Raw genomic sequence first — 14247 nt, forward strand, 5'->3', positions numbered from 1 at the left:
TGGCGAGATGTATATGTGTGTGTGTGTTCTCTCGGGGCTCTAGCCCAGCGGTCTGTGACCAGGTGAAGGCTTGTAGTGATTAACTTGTTTGTTATTCCCTCATCTCCATTTAGCCCATGATTAACACCCAATCAGAAAGCATGATTAACATCCAATCAGAGAGCTGGTTTAAAAAAACAGAGTTCATCTTTAATGTTGTAATAATAAGGGTACACGCTCCCAAACTGCCAACAAAACAGATAAACACACACACACCGATACATCTCACCTCCCCCTCCCCCCAGCACACATTCACATCGATAAAAACCCAGCACACATACACACACACACAGACACACACCTATACATCTCTCCACCAACTTCCCAATCTCTCCTGGTGTCTGTGTGTGTGGAATTAGAGCCTATTTAAAACCAACCCCGCGGTCTCATTAATGAATTAAGCCTGAGTGCCGGTGGCTCCCGGTCGGTGGTTATCACTGCAGCTCAGGACACATGGTGTCTCAATAACAGAATTACACTACCCCACCACAGGGCTCAGAGGAGGAGGTGGGAAGGGATGAGGGGGACTGACTGACAGTCATACAGACAGAGAAACAGACAGATGGGGAGACAGAAGAACAGTCCTCCTGTGTGTCCAGAAGCCTGATAGTCTCCTAGTTTAAATCACTGTGTTTATGAGCTGCTGAGAGCCCAGGTGGTGATTGGGGGGGGGGGGGGGGGAGGAGATCCGTTCACCACACTCAGTCTCCCACCACCTCAGCCCACCCTCTCCCACACTCCTCTCCCCGTGGCTCCAGTGTGTGTGTGTTCTCTCACTGGTGGTTCCAGAGGGCTGCTTTATCTTCCCCTCCTAGCACGGTCTCTAAATCCCGTGGTAACAGCCCTCCTCATCGCCTGCTAATTCCTCTGCTCACTGAAACATTGACTGAACACACACACACACACATTCACAAACATATATCTCTACTTTTCCACTCCTCTCTCGGTGGCATTGCATTTGCAGTGGGTAGATGACAGTTGGATTTGGAGTGTGTGTTCGTGTGTTGGACACCTGCCTGATACACAACAGTCTGGTACAAAATAGAAAAAGAAAGAACTTGACAACAAAACAAGCAGAGTTGGTAAACCAGAAATGTGTCCTCTGACTGTTTTATTAAGACTTGAGGAATGTCAATAAGAGCTCTTCTAGAGGTTAGTAACACAGACTGACCAGCAGACAACATGACCTTCTATGCTACACACACACACATAATGACCAACACACAGCATCATCTCCTAATAACCCAGAGACCGACAGCAACAGTAATGTACAGGCCAAACATTCCCTCATTGTGAAAAGTAACCAAGGTCTGAAAGGGCAGAGGAAGTGGCAAACATCCTGCTTATCGATCTGTGGCTGCCAACTGGCTAATGGCGCTCGGTGGCATGCGCAAACACACAGCAGCACGTCTATCACACTACAGATCCATCCTAGTGGTTTTGTAGCTCTTGTTCATTAAGCCCTTGGTCACCCCCTCACACACACACTTCTGGAACCAAGGGCCGGTGCTGGTATTGTTACGAGAGGCCCCGGGGCAGTATGGGTAAAGTCCTTACTCTTTTGTTAATTGGAGCTGAGATTCCATCCCTTCATTCCCTCAGCAACCCCTCCTGGAGGAACAATGACTAATTGTCTAGAGTCCTCCTCAGTCAGCGTACCTCTACATTACCCCCCCCCCCAGTCTGTCCTCCAGTCCTCAGTAACCCCTCCTGGAGGAACAATGACTAATTGTCTAGAGTCCTCCTCAGTCAGCGTACCTCTACATTACCCCCTCCCCAGTCTGTCCTCCAGTCCTCAGTAACTGTATTTTATCCCTACACATCTAGCCCATCCACCTCTACCTGGCTATAGTTGCAGTAGGATGAAAATGCACCAATGAGATGCTGATCTCAGGTCAGTTCTCCATTCTTTGGTTAGGATTTAGGCAGGGATTGAGAGAAGGTAAGATGATCTAGATGTGTCTAAGGGCGACTTCTACCGAAAGCTGCTCCGCTAACGCACCCCAGCCCAGTTACTGCTCCAGCAGAGGTGTCACTGGGTCAGCCTGAGGATGTACCCGTGCAGCTGGTCTGAGAAGGCCTCCAGGGAGAACTTCTCCTGAACCCGCCTCCTGCCGGCCTGGCCCATGTCCCTGCGGAGCTGGGGGTCTCTGAACAGCTTCTCCATGGCCAGGGAGAAGGCCTCGGCCGTGGGCTCACACAGGAAGCCCGTCTCCCCGTCACCTACACTCTCCAGAGGCCCTCCAGACCTCACAGCAATGACGGGACAGCAGCAGTACATGGCCTCCACTGGCACTATCCCAAAGTGCTCTCTGCTGGGCGTGTAGAGAACGCATGCACTGCCCCGCAACAGCGCCACCTTCTGGCTGTCTGAGGGAGAGCGCAGGAAGGTGACAGAGTCCTCCAATTCCAGCCGTGCTGCTAGCTCCTTCAGCTCAGCGTAGTGCTGGACATTCTCAGCAACACGGCCGTCGTACCCCCCTGCCACCACCAGGTGGATTCCTGCCTGGTCCCCTGTGGCGAGGCGGGTCTTCAGGGAAGAGAGGCCCTCCAGGGCCAGACCCAGGCTCTTCTTCCTCTCATAGCGGTTCAGAGACAGGAAGAGGCAGGACACACCTTCAGGGATCAAGCCCCCCAGACCCTGCTCTAGCTGCTCCTCAGGAGGGCTGTCAAAGCTGTGTGTGTTGAGGGAGGGATAGAGGACGTCAGTCTGGACCCCATCCAGGGAACGGAAGGTCTCCCTAAAGACCACTGCGGTGAAACAACTGTTCACCAGCACCTGGGACAAGAAACAAGAAGGATCAGTCAGTGATATCTCATCAACAAGGTCAGAGGAGAGAGCTCAATTGGGAAAATCAAAACTAGTTTCCATTGAAATTAAATGAATGAAACTGTTGGTATTTTCTACTCTTAAAATCTAATCCTTCTTTCTCTGGTTCTATACTCTCACCATATCAGCCATGCCCGTGGTGAGTTCCTCCAGTCTGTCTATGGGGGCGCGGTAGAGCTTTTTCAGAGCTGAGCCTCTCTGGGTCAGGAGCTGGTCTGGGAAATGACAGTAGAACAGAACCTTTTTCCTCTGACGAGACAACCTCAGGACTGGGATACACACCGACACCTGTAATAGGAGAGAGAGTAGGGTTGTATCTACTACAATCACAACTACAGAAAAAGTGAAAGCAAAAAAAGACAAGTGTGAAGGTGAGAGTCAAAATGAAAAGGTAACCTAGACCTTAGTGCTGCTTTTGATTCCATCGATCACCACATTCTTTCTTTTGGAGAGATTGGAAACCCAAATTGGTCTACACGGACAAGTTCTGGCATGGTTTAGATCTTATCTGTCGGAAATATATCAGTTTGTCTCTGTGAATGGTTTGTCCTCTGACAAATAAACTGTACATTTCGGTGTTCCTCAAGGTTCCGTTTTCGGACCACTATTGTTTTCACTATATATATATATATATTGTACCTCTTGGGGATGTCATTCAAAAACATAATGTTAACTTTCACTGCTTTGCGGATGACACACAGCTGTACATTTCAATGAAACATGGTGAAGCCCCAAAATTGCCCTTGCTAGAAGCCTGTGTTTCAGACATAAGGAAGTGGATGGCTGCAAACTTTCTACTTTTAAACTCTGACAAAACTCTGACAAAACAGAGATGCTTATTCTAGGTCCCAAGAAACAAAGAGATCTTCTGTTGAATCTGACAATTAATCTTGATGGTTGTATAGTCATCTCAAATAAAACTGTGAAGGACCTCGGCGTTACTCTGGACCCTGATCTCTCTTTTGAAGAACATATCAAGACTGTTTCAAGGACAGCTTTTTTCCATCTACGTAACATTGCAAAAATCAGAAACTTTCTGTCAAAAATGATGCAGAAAAATTAATCCATGCTTTTGTTACTTCTAGGTTAAACTACTGCAATGCTCTACTTTCTGGCTACCCGGATAAAGCACTAAATAAACTTCAGTTAGGATTCTAGCAGCCGTATTTAGCACTGACTAGAACCCAAAAAATGGATCATATTACTCCAGTGCTAGCCTCCCTACACTGGCTTCCTGTCAAGGCAAGGGCTGATTTCAAGGTTTTACTGCTAACATAGAAAGCATTACATGGGCTTGCTCATACCCATCTTTCCGATTTGGTCCTGCCGTACATACCTACACGTACGCTACGGTCACAAGACGCAGGCCTCCTAATTGTCCCTAGAATTTCTAAGCAAACAGCTGGAGGCAGGGCTTTCTCCTATAGAGCTCACTTTTTATGGAATGGTCTGCCTACCCATGTGAGAGATGCAGACTCGGTCTCAACTTTTAAGTCTTTACTGAAGACTCATCTCTTCAGTGGGTCATATGATTGAGTGTAGTCTTGCCCAGGAGTGTGAAGGTGAACGAAAAGGCTCTGGAGCAACGAACCGCCCTTGCTGTCTCTGCCTGGCCGGTTCCCCTCTCTCCACTGGGATTCTCTGCCTCTAACCCTTTTACAGAGGCTGAGTCACTGGCTTACTGGGGCTCTTTCATGCCGTCCCTAGGAGGGGTGCGTCACTGACGTGATCTTCCTGTCTGGGTTGGCGCCCCCCTTGGGTTGTGCCGTGGCGGAGATCTGTGTGGGCTATAATCGGCCTTGTCTCAGGATGGTAAGTTGGTGGTTGAAGATATCCTCTAGTGGTCAGAGGGCTGTGCTTTGGCAAAGTGGGTGGGGTTATATCCTTCCTGTTTGGCCCTGTCCGGGGGTATCATCGGATGGGGCCACAGTGTCTCCTGACCCCTCCTGTCTCAGCCTCCAGTATTTATGCTGTAGTAGTTTGTGTGTCGGGGGGCTAGGGTCAGTTTGTTATATCTGGAGTACTTCTCCTGTCTTATACGGTGTCCTGTGTGAATTTAAGTATGCTCTCTCTAATTCTCTCTTTCTTTCTCTCTCTCGGAGGACCTAAGCCCTAGGAACATGCCTCAGGACTACCTGGCATGATGACTCCTTGCTGTCCCCAGTCCACCTGGCCGTGCTGTTGCTCCAGTATCAACTCTTCTGCCTGTGGCTATGGAACCCTGACCTGTTCACTGGATGTGCTACCTGTCCCAGACCTGCTGTTTTCAACTCTCTAGAGACAGCAGGAGCGTTAGAGATACTCTTAATGATCGGCTATGAAAAGCCAACTGACATTTACTCCTGAGGTGCTGACTTGCTGCACCCTCGACAACTACTGTGATTATTATTATTTGACCATGCTGGTAATTTATGAACATTCAAACATCTTGGCCATGTTCTGTTATAGTCTCCACCCGGCACAGCCAGAAGAGGACTGGCCACCCCTCATAGTCTGGTTCCTCTCTAGGTTTCTTCCTAGGTTTTGGCCTTTCTAGGGAGTTTTTCCTAGCCACCGTGCTTCTACACCTGCATTGCTTGCTGTTTGTGGTTTTAGGCTGGGGTTCTGTACAGCACTTTGAGATATCAGCTGATGTAAGAAGGGCTATATAAATACATTTGATTTGATTTATGCTGAAGTGAAGAGAAAAAATAAAATTTGACGGTGTGTCACAAACCTGATCACAGAAGACCACGTCATACTCTACTCCACTGAGGAAGACCAGGTAGAGAGCTACGTAGATCATCCTGAGGTAGGCACACAGGGCATGCAGGTACCCAAACACACTGGTGGGCAACCAGTCACCCACACACACCTGGAGATGACAAACAGGGTCAGATAGGAAAACAGTGCGAGTGTGTTTGTGTGTGTTATAACACTGTTATTAGATTACACTGTTATAGACACCCACCACGTTCAGGTCTGGGTCCAGTGTCTCTGAGAAGCAGTGTGTGGGATCATGGTGGGCCGTCCAGATCTGAACACTGCAGCCGCGAGAGCGTAGAGCTACAGCTGCATCCACCACCAGCCTCTCTGCACCACCTATACCCAGGTCTGGGTGGAGAAACACCACCCGCACCATCCTGGAGTAGACAGACAACATGTTTAAAGAAGCCTGATGACACTGACAGGTTGACAGGTGCGTCATCAACATGGGGCTTGTTCAGAAGGGTCAGACAGTATTAATACATTTAATACAACGTTACAGAATGGAGGACATTATTGACATGGCAGAGAGGTGGATTGTTTAGTCTACAATGCCACAACCCATAAAACGTTCTCCTGTTGAATTGGCTAAGCTCCATAACATCAGCTAACCGTGATGTTGTTGAAAAAGTCAATAGATATCTCTAGCCGACAGCTACACTAAACACAGTGAACATAGAGCTTATATCAATCAACCTGAGAGTAGCTAGTATCAGAGACCAGCTAGTATGCATTCGTTACTAATTCAGTGTGGACGTTGTCTGTCATAAACTTTACCTTTCACTCCTTGATAATGCAGTCTGTCCAACTTGTGTCCAGGAAACAGTGGTCAATTTACGAACACTAATATGCAACTGAGCCTACTAATCGACATGATGGCTCAAATGTTCAATTAATTTACAACGGCAAAATCCCCCTGTGTTGAACCAAAATAGCGTCAGATGCCACCCTCTGGAGCACGTCGCTTCCTATGAGACACGTCACCTCTCTCGGCACGCACACTTTTCATTTGCCTTTCGTTCAAACTCCAAAATTAGATTAAACAAATTAGAAATTAAAGTACACTTTTTTAAATAAATAATTTTTACCATGAGATTATATATTAATCTACAATTTGTAATAAATTGAATCCGTTAGATGTCAATTATGAGCTTCTTGGTTCAGGCTTGACATAGGGCACCTAAAATGGTCCTTCGTTCTGTAATCGTGTCCTTTTTAGACAAGCGTCATCTTTCTTGGATTCCTTCTGAATTTGCAGCGATTTGTGTACATCACTGCTGCCCTTTTGACGTGGACTTCAGTTCGAAGAACAGTTGAAGTTTTCTTCTTTAGTTGAAATCCAAAGTACAACTTAAAATGGTAAGAATTCTATAATTTTTCCAAATAATTTATATAATTGTACACCTCTAACTTGGCTTTAGCCAACTGATTAGCTCTCATTCAATTTAGCTAGGCATAACAGAGACATTCAATTAGCCTCTGTTAGCAAGCTAACCTAGTACAATTGCAGGCATGATGTTATAGATTAGTCTTATTTAACATTGCTGTTTTATATTATAATCATTCTTTACCGCCGAGGTGACTGTCAGGTTTAGAAGCCATCTAAGGTAGCTAAAGTTAGTTAGTATGATGATCCATGATCTATTTGTAGACGTGGCTATTTTTCGAATCAGCGAATCTTTATTCTGTTATATGTAAGACAGCCAGACTATCACAAACAATCATTGCAAGGACATGATCATTTAGAAATTACATTTGATTACGCTGTTCATTGCGCTTTAGGGTACTCATCGCTGGTAAAGAGGGCCTCTAGTAGTAGCTAGTGAGCTCCTTTTAATATATATATATATATATATAAATAATAGAGGAAGTTATTTGTGATTATCATTTCAGAGAACCCCACATCCAAAGTGGGTCATATCCAATGGTTCCATTTCTATTTTATTCTGTAGTCTTAGTATTTTGTGTGTTTTTAAAGTAACTGTCTCTTCCTCAGCCTGGACCAGCATCAAGTGCAACTAATGTCGGTGCAGGGAGCCGATCCCCCAGCAAGACAGTGGCCCCCCGCGCAGCAGGATCCACAGTCCGACAGAGGTAATAATTTATGACATTTCTATAGCGCTTTCATAATCTCAAAGCGCTTCAAAAACAAAATACCAATACGTCATCATGGTGCATGGCAGCAAGAGCCACACACAACCTCACCCAACGCAGAAGGATCTACAACAAACCAACACCAAGACTCCAGTCAGACTCGAGGCATTACATACTGGTACCCTTAACCACCCTCAAGCATCAACAGTACCACCTAGCTCCAACCAAAACACAAGAGTACATTACTAAAAATCAACTACATTTTAGGTAGACTAGAGGATGTAAAATGATTTGGGACCCTCCCCTGTCTCTCTGACACAATACTGTAGGTAGAGTGATGGTGTTTAGATATCCCTCTGAGTAGATACCATGAGATGTTGGTGCTTTAGGCTTAATCAGTATGTAATCAGAGCCTCGCTGTCATCATCATCATTACCCATTACTACCTTATCCCTCATTCACTCATTACCTCATTTAGCCCCCTTTAATCTCAGTGGATGTGTACAGCAGTTATGAATCACTACATCGGGACATTAACTACAGGCGCAAGTCTGAACACAAACTGCTGTAGTAGAGAGAGTTGGGTACTATAGTACTTCTACCTCAAACGGCAGTGTTTCCCCTACATTAATTTAGCAGCGGTGGCCCACTGCTTTTTTTTATGTGTATATCCAGGGGTCACATTAGTTTTTAGAAATCTGCATTTTCAAAAAGCGGACGAACAAAGAATCAGCGTTTCACTTAACTCGACTTTCAATACGAAACCGGTGTTCTTTGGATTAGGGGCGTACAACTAGTTTTACTTCACACAAAATGCATTGGTTCAACACATTCGGCAGGAAAATCGTTTTCATCAAATGTCAACAGAAGTGCAACGCTATCTGGCTAGCAGCCACGTGTAAATTGGCTTACAATGAAAAAGCAAGGTATTTCTTGCAAAAACTATGCATGGCCATATTTCTGATGTTTATAGGAAATGTAGCTGGCTGGATTCTTTCTAATGCTTTGTTTTGAATTTAATCTTGCATTTTAACTGGCTGCCGGAGAGAAAAACACCAGAGAAAAGTATCCTACACATTACACATCAGTGGAGTGCAACTGAAGCACAAATGACCTTTTACATTGCTGATTTGGAGCGAACCCTTTTTTCTTTTTTTTTCTGTGTTAAACCCCCCCCCCCCTCCTCCGTTAGCGCGACCCATGATATCTCTGCTGAGACGCACTTTTAAATTGATGGTAATTGGCTCAATGACTGGAAGTCTATGGGAACAGCTAGCATGTCATTGCGTTACTGCTAGTAGCAATGCTGGTAGCAATGCTGGGGGAAAAATCCTGCGGGGAACACTGGACAGTGTCTGTGATTTGTCATTTCACACAATAATGTTATGGGTTCAGATATGGCTTAGAACTGCACAGTCTCTGCAGAGGCAGTATTTCCTACAGCCTCTGTTTTTACATCTAACCATCTGAGACTCAGGCAAAAAAAAACTAATGATCAAAACTGGAGCAAATGAAGGTTAATTGTTTCAGTGTGCAGGCAACTCTGTAAAGGTGTGACTGACATGCTCTCATGGAAATAGCTTGTTGTCTCTTGTATATGATGTTATAGCTCCCATGTTGTTTCTCGTATGTGTGACGTCACAGGAAAGCAACGAGCAGTGGCACACGCAGTGCAGGCAGGACCACAGCGTCAGCGGGCGGCACAGGGGGCATGTGGCGCTTCTACACTGAGGACTCACCAGGACTCAAAGTGTGAGTTTATATATATACACACTCACACAAAGTCTCTAGGATTCCTTCAAATGCACACACACACACATATGTATCTCACACACACAACCATACACACACACAAAGGCTCTAGGATTCCTTCAAATGCACACACGCACACATAGATAGATATATATATATATATATATATAACACACACACACACAGAGAGTAGGTATGTACAGTGTTTATGAGGAAGGGCATGAATGTTTAATGGCAGTAAATGAGACTTGGGGGACTGAGGCTAAATGCTGATCAGACCCCAGGGTGTGTATGTTCCTGGAGCCCCCCCCCCCTGCCCCCGGTCCCCTTACAGACACCGTTAGTTCAGCTCCATACTGTTCCTTAACACTGAACACTCCAGCTTTCTAAGTCTGGCTGCTTTCTGACGCTCGGACCGCTGTTCTATGCCTCCTGGTCACAGTTCTAGACTGAGACCACTACTGACAACGGTTAGAGATCTCCTCTACTCCACACAGTTCCAGTTGTTCTGCTGTAGTTACTGAGGGTGTTGCTCCTGTAGTCCAGGACAGACGGTTGTACGGTGGTATGTATCGTGTGTGTGTGTTGAACGCTGGTCTCAGAGCTTCATTAAGATCTACTCAGAAAGGTCAAGTCAATTACAGCCTTCAGAGAGGAGGGGTGTGGGGTTGGTATGGTAACACTCTCTTCCCCCCACCCTTCCACTTCAGGGATGGCGCACCTCTTCTCATCAAATCCTCATCAATGAATGCAGAAACACAATAGGACCACATCTCTGCCTCCCAGGCAATGTTTCCCCTAGAATTGATCTAGATGGGGTGTAGAGGCACCCACATCTGCCAGAATGGAGATTTTCAATGAAAGCAATTTGACCAGTTGGGAGCAGAGGGTATCAGTGCTAGACAGTTATGGGAGGCCTGCCCCACCTCAGTAATACTAGGAGAAACACTGGTCCCAGTTCAATGGTGGTAATTAAGCAATAAGCCACGAGGGGGTGTGGATCATGGCCAATATACCGCGGCTAAGGGCTGTTCTTATCCACAACGCTGAGTGCCTGGACACCGCCCTTAGCCATGATATATTGCCCAAATACCACAAACCCCGGGGTGCCTTATTGCTATTATAAACTGGTTACCATTGTCATTAAAGCAGTAAAAATAAAAGTTTTGTCAAACCTGTGGTGTTTTTTTACCTTTATTTAACTAGGCAAGTCAGTTAAGAACATATTTTTATTTTCAATGACAGCCTACTAACAGGGGGTTAACTGCCTGTTCAGGGGCAGAACAACAGATTTGTACCTTGTCAGCTCAGGGATATGAACTTGCAACCTTCCGGTTACTAGTCCAACGCTCTAACCACTTGGCTACCCTGCCGCCCCGTTCTGATGCACCACGGCTGTCAGCCAATCAGCGTTCAGGGCTCGAACCACCCAGTTTATAAGGCTGGTTGGAGCTCAAAAGAGCTCCATATGAACCACCTGTCTGAATTTTGGCTACTTTAAGTCAAATAAAATTGGCACCGGCCAATTGTCCAGGAGAAGAAAAAATCCCATTACGAAATAATGCTTTTTAGCCTATTTATTGATGTAAAACCAGTCGATAGAAATACATTTGACTCGTCATGCTTATCAGTCTATAGGTTCATTTGCATAATTTAGTGGAATAAAATTGGCGCTTGTGTGTACAGTATATTCATTGTCCTTATCACGTGTGTAGGCTTACAGTATACTGTCTGGAAGAGTCTGTTTCTCGACACGCTGACCAATAGAATGGGTAAACTAATAGATTGACAGGCTAGTGATGTTGCTGTTCGTTACTCATCTTGTTGTCTAAGGAAAGTCAATGTGGACAGTTATTCTAACATCTTCAATGTGCACATAACAATTTGGTAAGAAGGACCGCACGTTGTGTGTTCTGTTAATATGAATTAGCATATTTTAAATGTGATTCCAGTCATTCTGAGCACTGTGGGTGGGCACCCTAATCCAGTTACTCACCCAATGCATATGGGTCCAGTAAATTTCACATGCTCTCGGTCAAATGTCCGGAGCTACGTTTTCCTAATGGAAACCCTGTACAACACTAAGCCCCAGGCTACTTCTCTCTCCTGCTCTCACTATATATACAAAAGTATGTGGACACCCCTTCAAATTAGGGGATTTGTCCAGCACACAGCCATGCTATCATAGACAAACATTGGCAGTAGAACGGCCTTACTGAAGAGCACAAGTTAGTTTGTCAAATTTCTGCCCTGCTAGAGCTGCCCCGGTCAACTAAGTGCTGTTACTATGAAGTGGAAATGTCTAGGAGCAACAATGGCTCAGCCGCGAAGTGGTAGGCCACATAAGCTCACAGAACGGGACAGCCGAGTGCTGAACTGCTTGCAACACTCACTACTGAGTTCTAAACTTCCTTTGGAAGCAACGTCAGCACAATAACTGTTTTTCGAGAGCATCATGAAATGGGTTTCCATGGCCGAGTAGCCCCACACAAGCCTAAGATCACCATGCGCTATGCCATGGTGATGAATCACGCTTCACCATCTGGCAGTCCAACAGACGAAATCTGGGTTTGGCGGATGCCAGGAGAATGCTACCTGCCCGAATGAATGGTTCCAACGGTAAAGTTTGGTGGTGGAGGAGGAATAATGGTCTCAGGCTATTTTTCATGGTTTGGGCTATGTGTCTTAGTTCCAGAGAAGGGAAGTCTTAATGCTACAATGACGATTCTGTGCTTCCAACTTTGTGGCAACAGTTTGAGGAAGGCACTTTCCTGTTTCAGCATGACCATAACCCCATGCACAAAGCGAGGTAGATACAAAAATTATTTGTCAAGATCAGTGTGGAAGAACTTGACTGGCTTGCACAGAGCCCTGATCTCAACCCCATCGAACTTCATTGGGATGAATTGGAACGCCTATTGCGAGCCAGGCCTAATCAACCAACATCATTGCCTGACCTGAATGGAAGAAAGTTCCCGCAGTAATGTTCTGGTGGAAAGCCTTCCCAGAAGAGTGGAGGCTGTTCTAGCATCGAAGGAAGCGACCAACTCTTAATTTTCATGATACTAGAATGAGATGTTTGATGAAAAGGTGTCCACATACTTTTGGTCATGTAGTGTATAGCTCCACAAGTGCATACTGGATGGCCCTCAAACTCAACTCTGGACCTGGAAGCCAGTTCCACTGCTTTGTGTCATTGTTCCCCTCTAGTCAGGGACTGATTTAGACCTGGCACACCAGGTGTGTGTTATTAATGATCAGGTAGAACAGAAGCAGCAGACTCTGTACCTCGTTGGGTGAGTTGAATACCACTGCTGTAGGGGATTGGGCCAGTTTGGGATTGTGCCACTGTTTTCTGTGTGTGTATGCATAGTAACCTATGTCTCTCCTCAGTGTATGGGTGATAATCTGCGTGAGTCTCTCCTCTGTGTATGGGTGGTAACCTGTGTGCGTATGAGTGGTAACCTGTGTGTGTGGTCTCTCCTCAGAGGTCCGGGTGGTAACCTGTGTGTGTGTGTGTGGTCTCTCCTCAGAGGTCCAGTACCAGTGCTGGTGATGAGTTTGCTGTTCATCGCGTCGGTCTTCATGCTGCACATCTGGGGGAAGTACACCCGCTCCTAAACCCCGCCCCATGACCCTTCACCCTCAATCCCTGACCCTGCGGCGCAGCTTCTTAACACATCAGACCTGGACCAAACAACCAACCAACCTGAATCCCCAAACAACACTACTCGCCTGTCCTGGCGGGCGGTACAGACCCAATCTGTCTGGTGTTCTCTTAGAGCAGCAGTCTAGTGTCCAACTCAAACTGAACTGCAGACCACCAGTGTGTTGCCCTTGAACACAGATCATCTAGGACTGAATCCTGACATGAGACTCATCTCCTACTGGCTGTTGTAGGTTCTGTTGATGACAATGGGTGATTCCTCTCCAGTGAGGATCAGGCACCTAGTCCCCTCATCAGGACGTCAGTAAGCATCTATATATTTCAGCCTGAATTGGAACCTGTAGATGTTTTGTTAACATCATTTGGACAACATTTTTATTGTGATATTGTACAATAAATGGACTCAAACAGAATTTGTTGTGTGTTGGATGTCCATATTAGCATTTACACTCTGTAAAACTGCTTCATGCAAATTCATGATCCTTGAGTGCCTCTCAGGACATCTTGTCTGCTGCCAATCATGGTCTTTAGTGTCTGTATGTGGGTTTCCCATAGCACTGTATTAGACCATGTCCCAGAGCTCATGTACTGTACACTGCCTTTGGCAAAGTGTAGCTAATTTAGTGTGGATCAATCAATGTCCGTACTGGACAATTACATGGTATCGTATACCTTTTGTGTATATACTGTATGGACCAAGGGAGCGGTTAGGTTTTATAGACATCTTTAATATTAGATTTCTATTGAAAGGAGCTACTAATTCAAGCGTTACCCATGGCACGGTATGTGACCGGTGTGTAGGTTTCCTGCCAGGTACAGGCTGTATCGGGTATGTTCAGGAGAGCACCAGCCTTTTTCAAACCGCTCCTCAGGGACCCCCAGACATTTCATCATTTTGTTGTAGCGCTGAACTCACACCTCATTCAGTTAGTCAAGGGCTTGATGATTAGTTGACTCCGCTGTGCTAGCTCTGGAACAGTTCAAGGTATGGAAAGGCCTGGGGGTCCCTGAGGAGTTTGACAAGGCTTGTCTTACACCAGGGCTTCCCAAACTCGGTCCTGGGGGCCCCCTGGGTGAATGTTTTAGTTTTTTTCCCAGGCACTACACAGCTGACTCAAAT

General features: G+C 45.9%; 2 protein-coding genes across 3 annotated transcripts; one reads left to right on the forward strand and one right to left on the reverse strand.

Moving 5' to 3' along the window:
• Positions 1–1116: 1116 nt before the first annotated feature.
• Positions 1117–6592, reverse strand: LOC110520778 (alpha-1,3/1,6-mannosyltransferase ALG2-like). Of its 2 annotated transcripts, XR_005040269.1 has the most exons (6): positions 6392–6592; positions 5820–5991; positions 5586–5723; positions 2990–3157; positions 1798–2818; positions 1117–1698 (listed from the first exon to the last, which is right to left on the reverse strand). XR_005040269.1 is itself a non-coding variant. In XM_036966889.1 (5 exons), the coding sequence occupies exons 2-5, from the start codon at positions 5988–5990 to the stop codon at positions 2072–2074; spliced, it is 1224 nt and encodes a 407-aa protein (XP_036822784.1). In that variant the 5' UTR covers position 5991; positions 6392–6592; the 3' UTR covers positions 1117–2071. The 2 variants fall into 2 exon arrangements, 1 of the variants encoding a protein (XP_036822784.1); XM_036966889.1 differs by having other exon boundaries at positions 1117–2818.
• Positions 6593–6816: 224 nt separating this feature from the next.
• On the forward strand, positions 6817–13540 carry LOC110508220 (protein transport protein Sec61 subunit beta). The gene is made up of 4 exons (XM_036966893.1): positions 6817–6973; positions 7611–7708; positions 9353–9460; positions 12994–13540. Exons 1-4 carry the CDS (start codon positions 6971–6973, stop codon positions 13079–13081), a joined length of 297 nt encoding a protein of 98 aa, XP_036822788.1. The 5' UTR covers positions 6817–6970; the 3' UTR covers positions 13082–13540.
• The last annotated feature ends 707 nt before the right edge of the window (positions 13541–14247 follow it).

The sequence above is a fragment of the Oncorhynchus mykiss genome, chromosome 3 (genome assembly GCF_013265735.2).
Source record: "Oncorhynchus mykiss isolate Arlee chromosome 3, USDA_OmykA_1.1, whole genome shotgun sequence".
NCBI classification, from domain to species: domain Eukaryota; kingdom Metazoa; phylum Chordata; class Actinopteri; order Salmoniformes; family Salmonidae; genus Oncorhynchus; species Oncorhynchus mykiss.